Source organism: Gallus gallus, chromosome 4 (assembly GCF_016699485.2).
Source record: "Gallus gallus isolate bGalGal1 chromosome 4, bGalGal1.mat.broiler.GRCg7b, whole genome shotgun sequence".
Lineage (NCBI taxonomy): Eukaryota > Metazoa > Chordata > Aves > Galliformes > Phasianidae > Gallus > Gallus gallus.
Genome location: NC_052535.1, coordinates 51,282,538 through 51,303,233, shown reverse-complemented (window position 1 = coordinate 51,303,233; position 20,696 = coordinate 51,282,538). Strand labels below are relative to the sequence as shown.

At 44.5% G+C, this 20,696-nt stretch overlaps 1 protein-coding gene across 2 annotated transcripts; it reads left to right on the top strand.

Moving 5' to 3' along the window:
* Positions 1-242: 242 nt before the first annotated feature.
* UGT2A1 (UDP glucuronosyltransferase 2 family, polypeptide A1, complex locus) lies at positions 243-19,116 on the top strand. Of its 2 annotated transcripts, XM_015276390.4 has the most exons (8): positions 243-1,929; positions 4,766-5,621; positions 7,819-8,451; positions 13,435-13,583; positions 14,848-14,979; positions 15,360-15,447; positions 16,179-16,398; positions 17,047-19,116. In XM_015276390.4, the coding sequence occupies exons 2-8, from the start codon at positions 4,886-4,888 to the stop codon at positions 17,321-17,323; spliced, it is 2,235 nt and encodes a 744-aa protein (XP_015131876.1). In that variant the 5' UTR covers positions 243-1,929; positions 4,766-4,885; the 3' UTR covers positions 17,324-19,116. The 2 variants fall into 2 exon arrangements, with proteins under 2 accessions (XP_015131876.1, XP_004941250.2); XM_004941193.5 differs by lacking the exons at positions 243-1,929; positions 4,766-5,621; positions 7,819-8,451 and adding an exon at positions 10,400-11,151.
* The last annotated feature ends 1,580 nt before the right edge of the window (positions 19,117-20,696 follow it).

The following is a 20,696-nucleotide window of genomic DNA, read 5'->3' as shown; positions in this document are numbered from 1 at the left end:
ACGGGGCCAAAAGCATCCCTGGCACTGCCAAGAGAGAGCTGTAGTCCTGTTTACTGCCAGGGACCTGGAACATCCACTGCTGCTATCTCTCTGAAGGAGTCCCTCTGAAGGTGTGATTTCTTTTTGAGATGCAGGTGAAGTGATCCGAGGCATTCAAAAATGACATTCTGGTTTTGCTAGCTGTTGCTTGTTTTGTTCTTATGCCCCTTATTTCTCGCACCAACACTACCACCAGTCTTTCATTAACATTCATCTCACCCCATTCTCTGTCACTCCATGGGCCTTCCTCAGGCCATCACCCCCTGGCTATGTATTTCTGGGCTGAAGAAATCAGTATGAATGCTGGATTGCTTCTGGCAGTTCCTCTCTCAGCCTCTCAGCACCATGATATGACGAATGGCTACAGGAATTTCCCTTCATTTCTGTTCCCACTGCTTCCACAAAGCAGCACTGCTTTTGCCAGACTGATCCTACACACATGCAAATGATTTGGTTTTAATTTGTTCCAGGCACTTCCCTTCTTCTGCAAACCCTCTGCATGCCTGTGTTGATGCAAAGCCAGGCCTTGCAACAGCCCCTCCTCTTTCCTTCCTCTTGCTTCTCAAGTGGCACACTGCACCCACGTAAACAGAAAAAAAAATATCCCTCTTGTAATTCCCCCTGGACAGAGGTGGGCTCTGCTCTGCCTCCAGATTGCTTTCTTAGATTACAAAGTCTGCAGGTGGATAAAGTATGGCATCAGAGATAGGTACAATTGGTGAATTCGGTCAAAAATTAGCAGGGATCTCATTTGTTTTTCGTTCTCCCGTGGAGCTACTAACATACAAACGCATTATGAAATGTGAGTAAATTCCTGCATGGCTCAAAGCAATGGCTGCTGCACACCCATTGCCAGAACCCATGACAGCCTGGTCTTTGCCTGACTGCTCTGTGGGACAACTCCCTGATGAGTCCAAACTTCACACAATAAAATCAGTCACCTCTGAGCTGACCTGGCTCACGAAAAGCCCTGACACAGATGGGGCTGAAGAGGCTCTGGATGGGTCCCACCACACCTACACCCTCCCATTTGCAGATCCAGTGGTCCCTATGGGACATAACAGTCCTGCAGGAGGGCTGACACCAGCCTCCCCTGACACGGTGCAGCACTGAATGTACACAAAGCTTGTCCTGGATCCTTTCTCATTTTGCTTTCTTTTCCCCTTGCAGAGTGGAAAGGCCCAAGCCTGAGCCATCCCACTGTCTGTATATATACATGCAAAGGTGTCCCTGCAGCATCCGAGCAGCAGTGGAGAGAATTAAAAAATCTGAAACCGAACAAGGAAATATTGTAAGCACAGATACATTCTTGTCCTCTTGCACTGCTGAGATAAAGTCACAAGCTGGCCAAGAAATGGCATTATGGCACAGGTTCCACCTTTTGCTGGAGTTTCCCTCTTACACTTGGGGATTGCAAGGGCGTCAGTGTTCTGCTATGGCCAAGCATGTGTTCCTCCATCTAACTTCCCATCTCAACCCACACTTGGGGGTGAAACAACCTCCAATTTATACACCTCAGTTTTCTCCACCCACACATTGCCCTCCCTCTGAAACATTTGTCTTTTACAACTCAAGACTTCCAAATTCCTGTTTAGCCCCAAAACTGCTTTCTTGAAATAACAGATAGGAAACATGCTGTCATTTGGTGCTTCTTGGGGCAAATGCCTCCCTTTTGAGCTCAGGTGCTGAATGTTTGAGGTGCTGGTGGTCATTGAGGCTTACTTGCTGCCACATTCAGGTATATGTGGAAGATGTTTTTGTACCTGTCTGTGAAAAACACGAGGCTGGATGCCCTAATCTGTGTGTAATTAAACTTGACTAACCTACAGCTATTAGAGATCAGAGGTTGCACCAGTTTCTGCAGCTGTTCTGCTGAGTAATGCTAGATAGGTAAAATGCAGACATGTAATACCATTCACTTTCTTCAGCTTGCTTTTCTTTTGTTTGCTGGATTTCATCCTCTAATCCTCTTAAAGTTTATCTTTTCTGCATTAAGAGTAATGTGAGCACCATCTTTAAAACCTGTCCTTTTAAATCCTACACTTAAAGGAAGGCTTTCACCCTCTGGTTCCTCTGGCAATAGCTCTTAACTTCTACAGAGGGATTTGTTACTGGGGGTTTAGAAACAACATCTTACAAAATTCAATACTGTGTTTTTACTGGTGAAGATGTAGAGTGCAAGACATATGAGGAGCAGCTGAGGTCTCTTGGCCTGTTTAGCCCAGAGCAGAGGAGCTGAGGGGAGACCTCATGGCGGCTGCAGCTCCTCACAGGGAGTGGAGGGGCAGCGCTGAGCTCTGCTCTCTGTGACAGTGACAGGGCCTGAGGGAATGGCATGGAGCTGTCAGGGGAGGGCCAGAGGAGTGTTAGGGAAAGGCTCTGCACCAGAAGATGGTGAACGTGGAACAGGCTGCCCAGGGAGTGGGCAAAGCCCTGAGCTGCTGGAGTTCAGGGAGTATTTGGGCAATGCTCTCAGACATAGGGTTTGGGTTTTGGGTGGTCCTGTGTGGAGCCAGGAGTTGGACTCAGAGATCCTTGCAGATCACTTCCAACTCAGGATATCGTACGATTCTACGATTCTCAACTGAGTTTGCAACGCCGCATATCAGTACAGATGAGGATGAGTGGATTGAGAGCGGCCCTGTGTGCACTTGCAGCCTGGAAAGCCAACCATATGCTGGGCTGCATCAGAAAAGGTATGGCCAGCAGGGCGAAGGAGGCTATTGTTATCCTCTGCTCCACTCACAGGACTCCACCTGCAAGGAGTAATGGTTTTAAACTAAAAGAGGATAGATATAGATTAGGTGTAAGGAAAACATTTTTCACTGTGAGGGTGCTGAGGCGCTGGCACAGGCTGCCCAGAGAGCCTGTGGATGTCCCATCCCTGGGCCAGGCTGAACGATGCCCTGGGCAGCCTGATCTGGTGGGTAGCAACCAGCCCACAGCAGAGTTGGAGTTGGGTGGGCTTTAAGGTCCCTTCCAACCCAAGCCATTCTCTGATTCTACAATTGTGGAGAAACCACTGGAGGTGAAGCCAGTTACTGCCACAACATGCTGTATGCTGGTATAATTGCCCAAACAGGGGCTTTAGAAAGTTCATGTATTATAGACAAAAATTAAGAAAAATACAGAGATGTATCTTCAGTTTTCTATAGTTTCCAGTTATAGTTATAGTTTCCATTTGCCTCAACTTTTGGAACCAAGTGCCACACACAGTACTTAACAGCAAGGCTAACATGCAACTCTTGAAAAGCTTTGCAAACAAAGTACAAGATGCTCTTTGTTCCAGTTTGTAAGTGAGTCTATTATATAACAACCAATTTTTTTTTTATGCCAGCTACGACCTTGAAAGGAGCAAAAAATATTTTAGCCATTAGAAACCATATCTCTGAGCTACAGGATGCAAATCCTTCTGAGAATCTGGCTCTATAGCAACATCATGATATTCCCTAGCACAGAGAAGACCATCCAAACTATTAAATTACTGAAGCACAACAAAGCAATGAATAATCCTAGAAGACATGCCCCCTTACGATCATCCCATATTGTATTACTCCCTCCTATTGAAAATACATGTTCAGGGTGAAACTTATTTAAAGTCCTGCCCAGTGCCAAACCTTGCCAGAGCTGCCCAGGCTCAGAGCAGGTGAGCTGCAACACACAGAAGCAAACCAGCACAGCACGTTGCATCGTATGAACCAGAGCACGATGATTTTGCACCTCAGAAGGCTCTTCTAGGTAAGAGATTTGCTGCCTGGCATTACCCCCTTCGCCCTGCTGAATCGTGTTAGATTGAGCATACCATTTTCTGTACCATTTTGATTCCTAGTGATTAAAAGCTCCTTTCAGGACATAGTGCTTACATTTCCAAAAGAGAGACAGCCCAGAAGATGCAGGCTCCAACTCAAGAAGCACTTCTGGCAGCCAGGAAGTAGTCAGACCTGCAGTTAGACATCCAAACTAAGCCTACAACATGGCCACTGTGTTGCTGATGTGCCCCAGACAGCAGCAATGACCCTTCTGCACCAGAAATGCCATGATTTGTATTATTTAAACAGTGTAGAAGGGTTGAGATGGCTTACTGATGCCTACAATATCACTTTTTTTCTGTTAGTCCCATCCCAGGTGTCCCTCCACCTTGTGTAGCTCTTGCCCCAAGTCTGGCCATACCTTCATGCACACACTTCCTGCAGCGCAGCTGCTGTTGGCTCAGCAGAACCCTGTGCATATTCTGGGAATAAAGAGTAAAAAATATCTTTTGCATACATAATCTGTACTGTAAAAGGTAGAAACATTAAAGTATGCAGGCATCATGGCTGTTGCAATTGAAAACAGGCCTCAAGTCAGATATGGCTGTACATTCTTCAGCAAATTTCAATATTTCTTCAGTGATTACAAAGATACTACTTATTTTCTCATAGTTACACATCTGCCAGCACATACTGACTAATATAGCACCTGCATAGTGCAAGAAGGCCCCTATTATTTGCTTCCATGCCCTCAGTAAGGATTTTATTCCTCAGGGAGAAACTAAAAAGGTACAATAAACAAAGAATTAAATTATTGTACAAATGGACAGGTCTGAGGGTAGTAGGGACCTCTGACAGCACTGGGACTGCTGCCACCCCTACCTAGGGAAAGGAGTACCCTCAGGGGGAAGTTAATGGTAGAAAACAGAAAGGGAAAAGCAAATCACCAAGCATCCTTTCCTGTCTTTTTGGTTCAGAGACCACATAGGTTTGAAAGGCCCTGCTCAAGTAGCAGCAGACTCTCACAGACAACACGGAGGTGGAGTGCTCCCAGCTGAAAAAGAAAGCTCCCAGGCTATCCAGCCCTCAATCCTGCCATGGCCACAGAAGCCACCAGCTTCAAGAAATGCCTCCAGCTTCTTGCTTTCCATGTGGCTCTGGTAGCACCTGTCTTCTGTGGGAATGTGCTGGTCTGGCCAACGGAGGGCAGCCACTGGCTAAACGTGAAGATGGTTATTCAGGAGCTCATCCGCCGTGGGCACAGCGTTACCATCCTGGTGTCCAATGCTTCCCTCTTCATTCAGCCAAAGGCTGAGACCACCGAGAAGTTTGAGGTCTATAACGTGCCCTTCAAGAAAGACACCATTGCAAACCTGATTGAAGACATCATGACGTTATGGCTGAACAACAGGCCAACAGCTTCGACCTTCTGGCAGTTTTACAAGGAGCTGGGGAAACTGTCCAAAAGCTGGCACCAGGTCAACAGGCAGATGTGCGATGCAGTGCTGACCAACCAGGAGCTGATGGCCCATCTGCAGGGCTCTGGCTACGACCTGCTGCTGTCAGACCCAGTGACTCCATGCGGGGACCTCGTAGCTCTCAAGCTGGCACTGCCTTTTGTGTACTCCCTGCGCTTCTCTCCAGCCTCGACTGTTGAGAGGCACTGTGGCAAGATCCCAGCCCCACCATCCTACACACCTGCGGCCCTGTCTGAGCTCACTGACCACATGTCCTTTGGCGAGAGAATTAAAAATATCCTGTCTTATCACTTGCAAGACTACATTTTCCAGAGCTACTGGGGAGAATGGGACATCTACTACAGCAAGATCTTGGGTAAGCTGTTGCTACATAGCTTTTCATCACTTAGCCTGCCATACTATGAGCTACAGAGCTGAGAGCCTAGAGGGTGGCAAAGGGAAGGCCTGGAGGGGGAAGCAATCAACACACGGCCACCAACAAGTTTTTCATTGTGTCCCTGTATGGAAAAGTGAATAAGCCACCAGTGAAAGAGTCAAGCAGCTGAGGTTCAGCTTGGATATTATGAAACATTTCTTCTCAGAAAGAGTGGTGAGGCATTGGCACAGGCTGCCCAGGGAGGTGGTGCAGTCACTGATCCTAGAGGTGTTCAAGAAACGCAGAGATGTGGTACTGAGGGTCATGGTTAGTGGGCATGGTAGGGGTGGGCTGGAGGTTGGACTGGATGATCTTAGAAGTCTTTTCCAACCTTAATGGTTCTGTGATTTTATGACCTCTTACATACGGCGTGTAATGGCAGTCTGAAACAGAAGGCCAGAGTGATTTCAGAGACCAAAATAATTAAATTCATCTACAAAACAGGAGCCCCATCTCTCTGGAGATCCTACTTTGATCTAGCCAGGCAATCCTTACAGTCTTAAACCAATAGTCACCAAACTGCCCAAGTCAGGTACATTTGCATGAACTGCAGCCACCCCTGTCAGGATGCTGTGCTGGCATGGCACAGTGTGAAGACAGGAATCTGCAGACATCCCAATGGAGGGATTTGCCATAATTAATTCTAATGTAGAGTCTTAAGAAACTTCCCCAGCACAGAGTGCTCTCAGCAAGGAGAGCTCAGCTCTTACTTTTCCCCCTCCCATGCTCACACTGAAAGCATACAGCAACAGAACTGCTTTCCTGGTGCAGAACATCACAACTAGGTGAGCTACAAGCCAGTCTTGACCCTCAGTAGCAACTGAGGTGCACTGTGCTTTTGTAACAGACTTCACTTACATCACTGGTAATGAAAACCAATCCTTACTAAGTACAACTTGTTTTGTGCAAACAGACCTTCCACCTACGAAGGAACAGTAAAAATAACAAGCCTTCCTCACAGGCTTTTGTTTTGGACTCTTCTGAGCAAATACATAGAAAAATGTGCTTGGGTAAGTATGCAATCAATGTGAAATGTTTACTGAGCTCACACTAACCCTGTGTAGCAGGGCACCTTCAAGTCTCACAGGATGCAATCTAGCTGCATGCTGCAGGACTCCACAAGCACAGCAAGCTCTTGTTGTGTGTGCAGCAGACAGGAGCCTCAGCTCAATTTCTCAGGGCCTGACCACTACCTCCACTTCCACTTCATGCTGGAAAGGATGCTCTGGACAGCACAGGAGCCACAGCAAATGCTCTGCCCAACATCATGATTGGGAGAACAGTACTAGGCAGGAGTACAATGATTATTACTGGCACAGTGAATAAGTCTCACATAATTTCTCACCTGGAAATCAGAAGTATGGCTGTAAATAAAGCAGCTTAGCTGAGCTTCTGGTTCTACTTACAGCATATTATTGGGACCTGGTGGCAGACAGGACAGCCTATGGCCATTAACTCACAGCTCCAGCCTCCTTTCAGGACAGCTCTGGAGGAGGAAACATGTGAGGACAGCCTTATTCTGACACAAAATTTGCTTGCTTTACCATGTCATCTCATCCACATGGAGATCCGCTTGCCAGCTGCAATTCTGGATCACCACACTAAGTGTTCTGCAAACAGATGCTCAGTGGCTTCACAAAGCAAAAAGATGCAGGCACAGTGGGTGAACATTTCTCTGAACATCAGTTGCCACTGGAGCTGCCAGAGGAATGATAAAGTCACCTCTTGTACCAAAAATAACACAGATTATAGGTAGACAGGCACAAGAGCCAGGGCCGCTCAGAGAGACAGCCCTCACAGGGCTGAGCTCACAGCTCTCTGCGTTGCTTCAGAGGAAACCTCTTCCAGCTTCAGCAAGTCACTGACCGCCAGATGGAGCCAGCTGGTTCTAGTCATCTTTTCCCCGGGGAAAACATGCCATTATCCATGACGGGATTTTGCACCAGCTACCTTGGCTCTTTGCCTTGCCGTGTCATGCAGGCCCAGCCCATCTCGGTGTGCTCTGCTGCTCCCAAGGAAGCAAGGCCACTGAGGCACCGAGAAGCACTGCAAATCATGTCAGGAAAGAAGGTGGCTGTGCTGTGGCTGCTGGCTGCACTGGGCTCCGTGTATGGTGGGAAGGTGTTGGTCTGGCCAGTTGACAACAGCCACTGGCTCAACGTGGAGTATATCCTGCACGAACTTGTAGCCCGGGGCCATGAGGTGACTGTGCTGCTGCCTTCGTGCTTCCTTATCCTCAATGGCACCCAGCCCTCACCTTTCCAGTTTGAGATGATTGAGGTGCCAATCAGCAAAAGTGAGATGGCTGCCGCAATGGATGAAGGTTTCTATTTTTGGTTCTATGAGGAGAGAAGGTTACCTTTCTGGGAAAGTCTTTACAAGATGATTGATCTGCTACGCAAGTTTGAGAATATAACCAGAACCATTTGCGATGCAGTTTTGAAGGACAAGGTGCTGCTGGAAAGGCTGAGGACATCTGCCTTTGATGTCCTCCTGGCAGACCCACTGATGCCCAGCGGGGAGCTGTTTGCAGAGAAGCTGGGTATCCCTTTGGTGTACACCATCCGGTTCTCCATGGGCAACACTGTGGAGCGGCTCTGCGGGGGGCTCCCAGCACCTCCTTCCTACGTGCCAGCCAGCCTAAGCTCCCTAACAGACAAGATGACCTTCACAGAGAGGCTAAAAAACATGTTCTCCTATGCTCTGCAGGACCTCGCATACCATTACGTTCTCTGGGGACATTGGAATCAATTCTACAGTGATATTTTAGGTAAGGCTGCTCTTACTTGCAGAGATTACACATACTGTACACATAGGTCTGCAAAGCCAGAGCCTTGGTGCTAAGGTACAAGTTAGGACCATGGCAACCCTGAATTTCTTTCCTCCAAAATATTTGTGTCACAGCAAACAACCCAGGCAAGAACAAACATTACCTGTTTCTAGCTACAGGTAAAACCATACAGGTACTTTTAACATAGGCAAACCTATCAAGTGCTAATACCACTTGAAACAGCCTGTCAGTCAAATGCAACAGACACAAAGAAGAGAAAAATACCACTGCAATTCTACCAAAAGCTACTACTGAACTAAAATTTCTAAAGAAAAAAAAGCTATACATTTTTTAGAAGGCTATCTACCAAAGTTACCTTTTTCCCTTAGTAACACCCTCACTCCTTAGCTCTCCTCGGAATGAAGAGAAAGCTGCCTCCCTAGGTCTTTATGGGTTTGGAAGAGCAGCTGTCCCTGCAGGCTAAGAAGACTGCAGTGCACTGAGTCTCGATGGGCAGCGATAACATTTCCCCAGCAGCAAGGAAAAAAAGTCTTTGGCTTTTTTGATGGTACCTAAAAGAAGTATTTGGAGTTGCTTACTTGTTTATCTAATAACAACTGCAGAACTAATTTTGAAGTTTTGTTTTAAAGAGTTCTTGTCATGATTAGGAGGAAATAGGATGACCTTCCTTCATTAATTCAGAAATTTATTTATTTATTTTGTGGTGGAGGAGGAGGAATTAAAAGGTTATTATTTCCATGTGAGGATTAAAGTGCTTTTATTTATTTTTCAGATCTGTAGTAGTGTGTGGTTTTGTTGAGAGAGTAGAGTTGGCAGGAAGTCCTACTACTGGACTACTTAGCTACATATTTATTTGTGTTGCTTATCAAGTTTGGCAGCAGCTAGAAAGCCTTGTGCTGGAAGCAATGCACTTTGATGAACTGAGGCTGTGTCAGCTTCAGGCTGTCTGAACTGAGTGATTTATTGGGTTTTCTACTAGTCATAAATTGTGTGCATTAGCATTTAAGGTTACACATACAAAATCTACGTAAGCCCACTTTTTCTCCCCTCTGACTGCAGTCTGCTGTATCTCCAGTCTGAACTGTATCAGTCCAGTGAGGGTCCCATATAGTGGTGCTGGGCTCCTGGAGGAGTGCCCAGGCCCTATTTCAAATCAGCATAAGCCTCATCCTCCTGGTCAGGAAAGACCAGATGCCTGTTCTCCTCCATTTACACATCAGTGGCACAAGGCATCTTTGATTTATCGGTGGAATTGCCTTCAGGAAGGGAAATTAGGACTCTTGTGTTGGACTGCCCTGAACAGTGAGGGGCAAAGAAGGTGAGCAACACCCAAGCTCTCCATTTCCTTCTCTTTCTTCCATGAAATGGCCTTGATGCTGTGATGACCTCTGCCAGGACTGTCCCCGTCCAGTAATGTGCCCAAAGCATCTGGTAATGTTGAATACAGGATGTGAGCAAATTGTGGAAATTGTTGTTGTGAAATCACTGCAGGATGTTGTGTCTGCACGTAGTAAATCAGGAGACTACAACAGTAACCAGCAGTCTGGTTCTTAAAGGGCAAAGAAGCAAATCTAGGCTGCAGTCAAGTGAAAAGACTAAGCTCCTTGGGCACCCCTATCCTGAACTCCTGCTGTGCACCGGGATGTGTACCTTGAAGATCTGGCAGCAGGGCGAGGGCTTCTGCACCTCACATGCTGCAGGCTTCACTTTCTGGTGAGCAGAAACAGGAATTGCCTTCGTTTCCAGCTCTGCAGTAGATTCCAGAACGGGATTTACTGCTTGCCCAGCCCTCCCACAAGTGGCGTTTTGTGTACTGACATGCCCTCTTGCCAAGGCTGTCACCAAGTGGATCTCACTTTTACTGGCTGTTTCCAAAGTTGTTTGCACACTAAACACACTAAAGTAGTGAACTGTTTCAAGCATGCTCAGACTGGAGTTGTGCATGGACTGCTGAAATGACGGGGCAAAGATTCTCCTGGCTACTCTGGACCTTTGCGTGCTGCTGGAATGTTGGCTTTTGTGGGAAGGTGGTGGTCTGGCCCACCGATGCCAGTCACTGGATCAACATGAAAGTGCTGCTGGAAGAACTCATTCTCCGGGGTCACGAAGTGACTGTGCTGGTACCATCAATAAATATGCTCATCGACTACCAAGACACATCATCTCCTTTCACCTTTGAGGTCCTGAAAGTGAACTTCACCCAAGAGACCTTCGATGCTCTGATGGTGGACTTCTTAGATCTCTGGATTAATGACCTCCCTAATCTGTTCCCCTGGGAGGTCGTGTGGAGGATGAAAGAAGCCATATACTCCTTTTCCAACTTGTCAAAGCACTCCTGTGATGCCTTGGTGTCAAATCATCAGCTGATAGCAAAGCTGCATCAGGCCAAGTTTGATGTTCTGATCGCTGACCCTTTAGCTGTATGTGGTGAGCTTGCAGCACAACTCCTGGAAATTCCTTTTGTCTACAGCTTCCGTTTTTCTGAGGGAAATGTGGTAGAGCGGCTGTGTGGTGGGCTCCCATCTCCACCTTCTTACGTGCCTGCTAGCACAACAGGGTTGACAGACCAGATGTCCTTTGTGGAGAGACTGTGGAATTTCTTCTTTTACCTTTCCATGGATTTATTTTTCTTAAAGTTTTGGCGAGATGAATGGGATGGATACTACAGTAATGTCTTGGGTAAGGCAGCTGTTGAGCAGTCTCTCTTGTGTAAGTTGTGCTTTTCGAATGTTTAGAGAGCTTAGTGTTACAGTTTCGAAATACTTCCTCAAAATGTGTCACAATGTTGTAGATGACCTCCTTGAAGATGTAGTCCCAGGTTAGAAGGGAGCACATTGGGCTCCTTCCATCACTGATAGAAGGGAAGGAAAGGTCTCTGAAAGAGGCTGTAGATCACTACAGTAGACGAAGACACTAGTCTCTGATGTGTCATAGGCACCAGTCCTTTCTGCTTCTATACTTCAGTCCTCTTTAACATCTGCTGCATTCATTTGATGCAGAATAGATATCTTGACTTCTTTCATCCTTTTCTACATTTTAAGCAGAGTGTTTTCATTCCAATTTTTTTTTTCATTCAAAATTGTAGCAGTTTCGATACACAGTAGTGCACAATTTATCTAATTTCTTAAGAGAGCAGAGATGATAGTTCTGTGTTGGTCAGACAGAGGTTGTGCTTTATCTTTTAAGGCTTGTATAGCCTAGCAGATACCAGTACAGTCCTGTTATATCTCCACTTAAGGATCTTTAGAGTGTGTAGTTGCAATTTTTGTCAATAATGGTACTGCTGGTCAGCTCTTCTTGTGAGCTGCATGCCTGTTTTAGTGCCTATAGAGGAATTTAGAGGACAACTGTTATTTCTTAATTTTGAGGACAGGCACTTCTATAGCTAAGGTGGTAGCGGATAAAGACTGGAGGGCAAAATCATTGTTTCAGTAAGTGCAAGCTACTGGAGACAGCTCCATTAGCAACATGGAGCCAAGACTAAACTGGAGCCAATCTTGTTCTAACTAGGAACACTGGCTGTCGTTGGACGAGAAGAGCAAAGTTGCATGCATTTATGTCACATGTGTCATCTGGAGGTACTATCTGGCAGCCCTGATTGGTATGGAAGCTAAATGTGGGTTCGTCTTCTCCAAGAAGACTTTTCCCTTTCTTTCACCATACAGAGTTTGAAATACAGTTTCCTTAATCTGTATACTCAGAACTTCTGTTCTAGCCTATTACAGCACAGGGCTTGACTCCAAGTCTATAAGAGACCTTTCAGTTAAATGGACATTGAACCTTGTCTAGAATATCCGTGTTCAAGCAGATAACAAATGAACAGCAAGCACAAGGGCATCTAGTCTGTTGCCCTCCAATCTCTTCCTCTGTTTTCAACGAACACCTTTCTGCCTTCCAGACTAGTCTTTTTTCCATGAGTTGAACTTTTCTACCACGTAAGACTTCACAGTTTCACACTGCAACTTAGACAGTGACACTGTTATATCACTCTAGTAGTAATGCAGGTGTCATTTTCACTCCTGTAATTTTATTGCTGAGTCATTGTCCTCTACTTCAGAAAAAAATAATAACATAAAAAAAAAAAACCCACCAACACCACCGTTTTATTTCTTTTTAATGCCGATCAAGTTGTATAAGATGCTCTATGGGCAACCTTCCTCCTGCTGCTTATTTCACTTGGATACTATTTGCATTAGATAGGCCTTGGAAGATCATTTAACGCTTTTAACCCTTCTCCACTTTGTGGGGAAAATACCACAGAGAACTTGCAAGATGTGCCTAAGAATATATGTTTTCCAAATGAGAAGCTATAAGAGTTCCCCCCCTCCCCCCCCCTTTTTTCCTGCAGATGAATTTCCAGTGACATTTTGCCTAAAACAGCATTCCAGAACCTACGTTTTGGGCCAGTTTTTCCCTATACATTTCAGCAGAAGATTTCCCAGTCCCCAGCAGAACTAGGACTAACTGTACCTCTTTTTTCACTGTAGTCTGAGCAGCCACAGACTGAGACATCATTTGAAAAACACAACAGAACTTAATTAAAATATTCCTTCTTCCCTGACTTCTGATTATCACTTTGTGATTTAATCTTACGTGGCCAAAAGTTTTCTGTGACCAAATGGTGTTTTATTACAAGCATAGGTAATTAAATTTTCCAGCAGTACAAGAAACGCACAGAAATTAAATGCTTCCCAACTTGCTCTTATACTGCTCTACATTTATCCTGAAGGTTCAGAATGGTTTTAAAGATACTTTTGCTTTGTTTGTGGCAACTTAATAAGACTGAAAAGGGATGGGACAAGGAATAGGTCTAGATTTGCCCAGGATTTCTCTTCATGCTCAGTTTGACAGAATACACTGACTGGGAGTACCAAAATACAAAGGTAAGGCTAATATTTTGCAACCTACTGCAAACAAGATTATACACGTGATTGTTGTAAATGCCTTGTACTTTGCCCACAGGAAGGCCCACAACACTGTGTGAGACGATGGGGAAAGCAGAGATATGGCTAATCAGAACATACTGGGATTTTGAATTTCCTCGCCCTTTCCTGCCCAACTTTGAGTTTGTTGGAGGACTTCACTGCCAGCCTGCAAAGCCACTGCCAAAGGTATTCTGACTTTGTTCTGCCATCGGCTAGTTATCTACAAAATCTATTTTCAACCCTGATAAGCCATGTCATGAGAAAGCTCATTCTTAAAACAGATGTTCTGCTGCTGGTGGGAGCAGGAGGGAGCTATTTAGCAATCTGCCCAGGCTTGTACAGATTGAGGGCTGGGTTTACAGCTTGCTGTCAAAAGATGATAGGTGAGTCAGCAGGAGCAAATATGGGTATTTGTTTTAGGAGAAATAGGCGTTACCTCACAGCAGTGAATTGTAAAATTTAATTCTAAGACACTGAAATACCTGATGCAGCAGGACACTGACAAGAAAAACTCTTTTAACAAAATGGAGCCAAGACTTGCAGAAAGAGACCAGTGCTGAACGCTTTTTCTATTGGTGCTTATTTTAAGACATCTTGAAGGGAGTAAAATACTCAGCATTCCCAGGCTGCTATGACTGGCAATATTCAGGTGGAATTTGAAACTCCTGGCTATTGATGATGATGAAGACGTGACAAGCTCTGATCTAGATTATTACCCCTGCACAAGCGTTTTAGGAGGCAGGATCTTTTGCAATATAAATTGTCTACTAAAAAAAAAAAAAGAAAAGAAAGAAAAAAAAAGGTAAATTTTCTTGACTCTTAACTGCTATGAGGGTTGAGTTGAGAGAGAGGTATAGCCATTCCCGTTTGGATACTATTACTTCATTTCACCTGACACTACCTAAAAGAAGGAACAGAAAGATCATAGAATGGCTAGGGTTGGTCTGACGTGTTAAGTCTGGTTAGCAATACATACTATAATACAGGAAATGCAGAACTGGCTGACAAAGTGACAGCAGTGACTCAACAAATCCCTACTCAGGATGCTGCAACAAGCTGGCAGTTTTCAGCAATATCTCCCCCTGAAGGCCTGCACACCATAGCAAACTATGCCAGGGAGGATGTCACGGGGTATGCCTTCTTACTCCAGTGCCAGGATCCATTCCTGCTGGTCATGCTCTGAAAGAAACGTTTCCTGAAACTTTCTGACTTGCATTTAAAGAGACAAAGCTTCTTCTGCTTGTCTTGATGCTTGTCTCCCTCTTTCTTGCGGAGAAGCTGCCTGTTCTGCAGAGGGCGATGTGTACCTTTGTAATAGCCTTCTGTCAGCAGAGGTGCTTATAACACCATGATCATCTTCTTAATAAACTAAATAATTTATACTCTCTCTTCACATAATCTGTGTAACATGCATTTTGTGATTACCGTTAGTATGCCTTCTACCTCCTAGGAAATCGAAGAATTTGTTCAGAGTTCAGGGGAACATGGCATTGTGGTATTTTCTCTCGGGTCAATGGTCTACAACCTAACCAGTGAAAGAAGTAATGTGATTGCCAGAGCCCTCAGCCAGCTTCCACAAAATGTGAGTTCACTTTCAAGTATAAAACAACCTGCCTTGCTTTTTTGTCACTAACACTTCCTTTAGCAAACCTACATTTGACTGGCTTGCATCTCTGCTGGATATCCCATGGCCAGAAGATGGGCTCTGCAGAGGCAAACTACTGAGCCATCCCGGGTAGAATTAAGGTATTTCTCCTCCCCATTCCAAGGCCAAATAGTATGGATGTGTCATAGGCCAAAATAACTAACCAAAGATCTAATCTAGAGCCAAAGCTGTTTGAATCACTGGGAAAGGATATGCGAGTTTGAGATAATGCTCTGCTTTACATGTAATAAGACAGAAGATAATGCTGCAGTCATAGTGTTTATCTTAGTGTTTATCTTAGTGTTCCTTTGTTCAAGGTCCTCTGGCGATACAAAGGTAAAAAACCAGAAGCTCTTGGCTCCAACACCAGGATTTATGACTGGATACCCCAAAATGACCTGCTTGGTGAGAATGATTCTATCTGGGATGAATTACACCCTTCGCAAAGTTATTTCCTTTGTTTTTCTGCTAAAATGGCTCATTTGGCTGAAAGAACCCCAACACTTAATGGCTACAGTTAGTTTTGTACCACAAGCAGCAGAGGTTTGATCTTGAAGCCCTAATTTCCTAGTTTGTTTTTGACTTTGTGGCAAGTGGGCTATACAAGAACCATGGAAGATACAGCCAGACCATAAAGGGAGTAGGGATCAGTGGCTCAGGAAGGCAGCAATTTGAGCTAAGCTATACAGATGGATCTCATAAGGAAAAGTCCCAGTCTTAACAGAGCCCAGTGGCATCAGTCTGCAAGGACTAAGAACCACATGTCAGACAGTAAGAAAGAAGGTATGTGTTCTGGACTTCACCCTTGCAGTTCATTTCTCGGGCACATTCTTCCAAATGCATCAAGCATCTTAGGTCAACTAGAAAGCTGCAGAAGAGGCTATTATGAACCTGAGCCAATGTGAAAACTAGAACAGCATGACTGCAGAAGGACTGAAGTAACTTCACAGTAGTCTGGAGGCATATACTAGTTCACATACTGCATTCAAATATGAATATGTGGAAGTTAAGCTAAGTGTGCATGCTCTGGTGCCAATCCAGAAGTCAGGGTGCATTTGCTCTAGTAGTTGACAGCTCTGATACTCCTGTGAACATGGCCTGCTGCTGCTACATGTGTCTCACCTTCCTTGTTGCAGGCCATCCCTTGGCAAAGGCCTTCATTACTCATGGTGGGACCAATGGGATCTATGAAGCTATTTACCATGGAATCCCAATGGTTGGGATTCCCATGTTTGCTGACCAGCATGACAACGTTGCTCACATGAGGGCAAAAGGAGCTGCAGTTGAGCTGGATTTCAGCACACTGACGACACAGAATCTAGTTGATGCAGTGAATACAGTCATTAACAATTCTACGTAAGTTTTGTTCTTCCATTAGAGTGATGCTATTTAAACCTTGTGCTGCTGATGTGAGACATGCTGACTCTTCTGGGAACTCAAAATATCGAATAGTTGGCACTCGGGTCTTAGAGAAAAAACAAATCTTTACTAAGTATCAGCATCTTCTCAGAAAAGAGAGACCAGCAATTCTACCTTGTATTGCATTTTAAGATTCCTTTGAGAAAGATAGCTCCGGAGCAACTCCCAGGATGATTCTGTGTTCACTGCTAGCATAAATTCTTTGGATACACTGCATGACAGTGCAAAGTTGTTTTATCTATTCTCTGTATGGAGCCATCACAGTTCTCTTATCTAAGCCTCCAGTATCCTTAGGTTATTGTAGCGATGTACCTGAACAGATGTAAAAAAGTTTACGTCACTTTTTTTTTACAGAGTAATTGGAATCATTTGGCATAATTTTTCTTTGCAAAGATTGACTTTCTCTATTAAAGTTTGTATCTCAAGTTCTGTGCAGATAGGAATAAACTGGGCTGGTTTCAAATATTTTTATGTAATATTGACGAAAGTAAAAGCACAGCTTTCTACCTTCCTCAAAACAACAGCCAGTTGTGGAATGGGTTGTTTCAGAAATCAGTGACAAATCTCCTTTCTTTCTTTTTTCAGCTACAAGGAAAGTGTTTTAAAGTTATCCAAGATACACCACGACCAGCCAATTAAGCCTCTGGACAGAGCTGTCTTCTGGATTGAATTTGTCATGCGTCACAAAGGAGCAAAGCACTTGAGACCAGCTGCTCACCATCTTACCTGGTACCAGTACCACTGCCTGGATGTTCTGGCATTCTTGTTCATCTGTGCAGCCATTGCTGGCTTCATTCTTGTCAAGTGCTGCATGTTTTGCTGTAGAAAATGTGGTAGGGTCACAAAGAAAAAGAAAGAATAGATACATTGATCCCATCAGCAGTGTTTCTTCTCATACACTGCTTCACAGAATGGCCCAGGCTGGAAAGGATCTCCAACCCCCCTGCCACAGGCAGGGCCATCAACCTCCCCATTTAATACTAGACCAGGCTGCCCAGGGCCCCATCCAACCTGACCTTGAACACTTCCAGGGACAGGGCATCCACAACCTCTCTGGGCAGCCTGTTCCAGCACCTCACCACTCTCATAGTAAAGAACTTCCTCAACATCCAACCTAAATCTTCCCTCCCTCAACTTAAAACCATTTCCCCTTGTCCTGTTGTTATCTACCCTTTCAAAGAGCTGACTCCCCTCCTGTTTATAGGCTCCCTTTAGGTACTGAAAGGCTGCAATTAGGTCACCCGGCAACCTTCTTTCCTCCGGGCTGAACAAGCCCAGCTCCCTCAGCCTGTCTTCGTAGGGGAGGTGCTCCAGCCTTCTGATCATCTTTGTGCCCCTCCTCTGGATCCTCTCCAACAGCTCCCTGTCTTTCTTGTAATGGGGGCTCCAGACCTGGACACAGTACTCCAGAAAGGGCCCCACAAGAGCAGAGAAGGACAACCACCTCTCTGTCCTTGCTGGCCACCCCTCTTCTGATGGAGCCTAGGATACCATTTGTTTTCTAAGCTGCAAGAGCACACTGCTGGCTCATGTTAAGTTTTTCATCCATCAGAACCCCCAGGTCCTTCTCTGCGGGGCTAAATGGTTTACTGCTTCAGTAAAGCATTTTTACATATTCCTTGGTAAATACAATTATTAGGACATGCTTTAAGCTACGTGTATCATGAAGCACCTCACTGAACTGGGTTGTGCTATAAAAGCAGTTAGAGAGCTGCTTGCTAAGCCAGCAAATTACTTTTGGCCTCTCTAACACTGAATGATAGCTGCTTAACTCCTTGGGAAACTGATAGCCAATCACACTGTATTCCTAGAATGGTAATTGCTGCTCTAACTTTTCAAATTCAGTTTGGCATTCTTTTTAAATTCAGCCCTCCTGCATGTCATCCAGTGGTCCTGCAATTGGTTTCTTAGCCTAGCTCTGTCCTCCCCCATAAAGTCACCTACACTTGATGATTCAAAACCAAAACACCTCTCCTGTCAGTATAGCTTCTTCCAGATTGAACAGTGAAGCTCCTAAAAAACACCCAACTGAAAGGCTAACATCATGAAAGACTGAGAATTGCCAGAGTCTGGTAAAGCTTGTGTCATCACTTTCTACAAATGCACTACTTAGCGGTATAGGGGAGATCAGAGCTCATCTGAGTCCTGAAACCAGTAGAGAAACTGCTTACTTTCCTCTGGGAACCACTCCTTTTTCCCATCCAGTATGCTTTCACAACACCGCAAGTGTGCAAAAATAGCCTATATCCGTCAGTAACCTGCTCATGTTAACTCCCAAATCCTGTGAGCCATAGTAACTGATAAATCCAGAAAAACCTAGAGGTAGAACTTATAAAGTAGTCATGTCACACATGGGAACAACACAATAGTTACTTGCCTTGTCTGAAGTACTGGTGGGAAAATAATGCTGCCCATGGCTCAGACAGTGATGTTAAATGTTGCACTACTGAAACTATTTAAGGAGACCTTACTGATGAAAACTGATGCTAGCTCAGGCCTCCTGTTGAAGGTAAGGCTATTTGACTATTATGCCAACATACTTGAAGAATGTGCCCCAATTTTAACTGATGTTTGTTGTATTCTGGATGTTGCAGATTTGTTTTCAGACTGAGAAAACATTATCTTTGTTTACATAATAAAATTCCCCTCAATATATTAACTTTTTAATTGTCTCCTTTGTTAACAGCCTCAGTTCCACTTAAATCTCTTCATACAAAAACCTCCACAAAAGTTTAAGTGAACAGTTTCCAGTCTAGAGTGATTACAACAAGCTTACTAACTAGTGTTTCACATGGTAACTAGGAATCCAGCACAGTCATGACAGGATGTGCAGAAACACGTTAACAGTGAACACATGACAACTGGATCCTAGAGCAGAAAGGATTCACAAAACCTCTTCATACAGCTGACTCCTGAAACTCAGCTTCACCATACTTCATTGCTGAGTCCTCGTCATCCAGCTTTGAAAGTAGGAAACTGGCTGAGGATACTAGTTCTATTGACAGTAAGGCCAGTCAGGCTTCTGACATACTTCTGGGACATTTTGGCATTGGTCAGACAGAGCTAACAAAGTATATAGGAAATACAGTGTTCTGCACTTTGAAGATTTGAGAAGGTACTTCAATTCACACAATCACAAGGGTTGGAAGGGACCTCAAGAGGTTGAGTCCAACCCCCCTGCTAAAGCATCATCCCTACAGTAAGTCATGCAGGTACACATCTAGAAGGGTCTTGAATATCTTCATAGAAGATTCTGCAGCCTCTCTGGGCAACCTGTTCCAGTGCTCTGTCAGCTTACTGTAAAGAAGTTCTTCTACATGTTTGTATGGAACTCCCTACATTCAAGTATTAGGCCACTGCTCCTTGTACTATCCTACACAACACTGAGAAGAGCCTGGCCTCATCTGTTTGCCTCCCCCCTCCCTTTAGATATTTATGAACATGAATCAGATCACCCTTCAGTTTTCTTTTCCCCAAGTTGAGCAGATTACTCAGCCTTTCCTCATATGGGAGATGCTCCAGGCCCTTCATTATCTTTGCAGCCCTCTACCAGATTCCTACTTACTCAGAGCAATTTGACTTATCGAGCACTGAATTAAAGTCAAGCTTAAAAACAAAACAAAACAACAAAAACAGACAAACAACAAACCTGCAACAGCTATTATTTCCAAATTAAGCAACGAAATATCTCAGAGAACGTAGGTGATCTGTGGTGCACATCTCCAACTGGCCACAGTAAGTACCCATGCTCAATTTGACAGACCAATCTAATCCTACTGCACACCTCTCAGTTCACAGTTTTGAGGGAGTTAAACATGCTAAACTTCTTGAGGCATTTAAAAAACATTTCTATGTGGAGGTCACACTTTTTGCTCACGTTTACTATACATGCGTAGACTGAAATACACAAAGCCCAAAACACTGTCAGTTCCAAAAAAACACCTGTTTCCACAACTGCGACACTGGCAAATCCTATATTGCAGCTTGTTAATACAGCTAAAGCATACAGTGCTGCAGAGCTGAAGGACTACAAAGAATGTGCTATAACTTGACTAATTAAATAAGAATACAAAAAATAAAGGTTATTAAGAAGACCACAAAGGCAGCATTACAAATGCAGGTTTTGAGAACTAGCAAACTGCTGCAGAAACAGAAATGTCCACTATGACTTTTATCTTTCTTCACAGTTCTATACCATTAGCATTTAGATTCAAATACTTTCTACTTACAAGAAA

Excerpts from the sequence above, each read along its gene's own strand:
- UGT2A1 (XM_015276390.4), top strand. The coding sequence starts at position 4,886 with ATGGCCACAGAAGCCACCAGCTTCAAGAAATGCCTCCAGCTTCTTGCT. Across the intron at positions 8,452-13,434 it reads ATTCTACAGTGATATTTTAG|GAAGGCCCACAACACTGTGT; the intron begins GTAAGGCTGCTC and ends CTTTGCCCACAG. Across the intron at positions 16,399-17,046 it reads ACAGTCATTAACAATTCTAC|CTACAAGGAAAGTGTTTTAA; the intron begins GTAAGTTTTGTT and ends TTCTTTTTTCAG.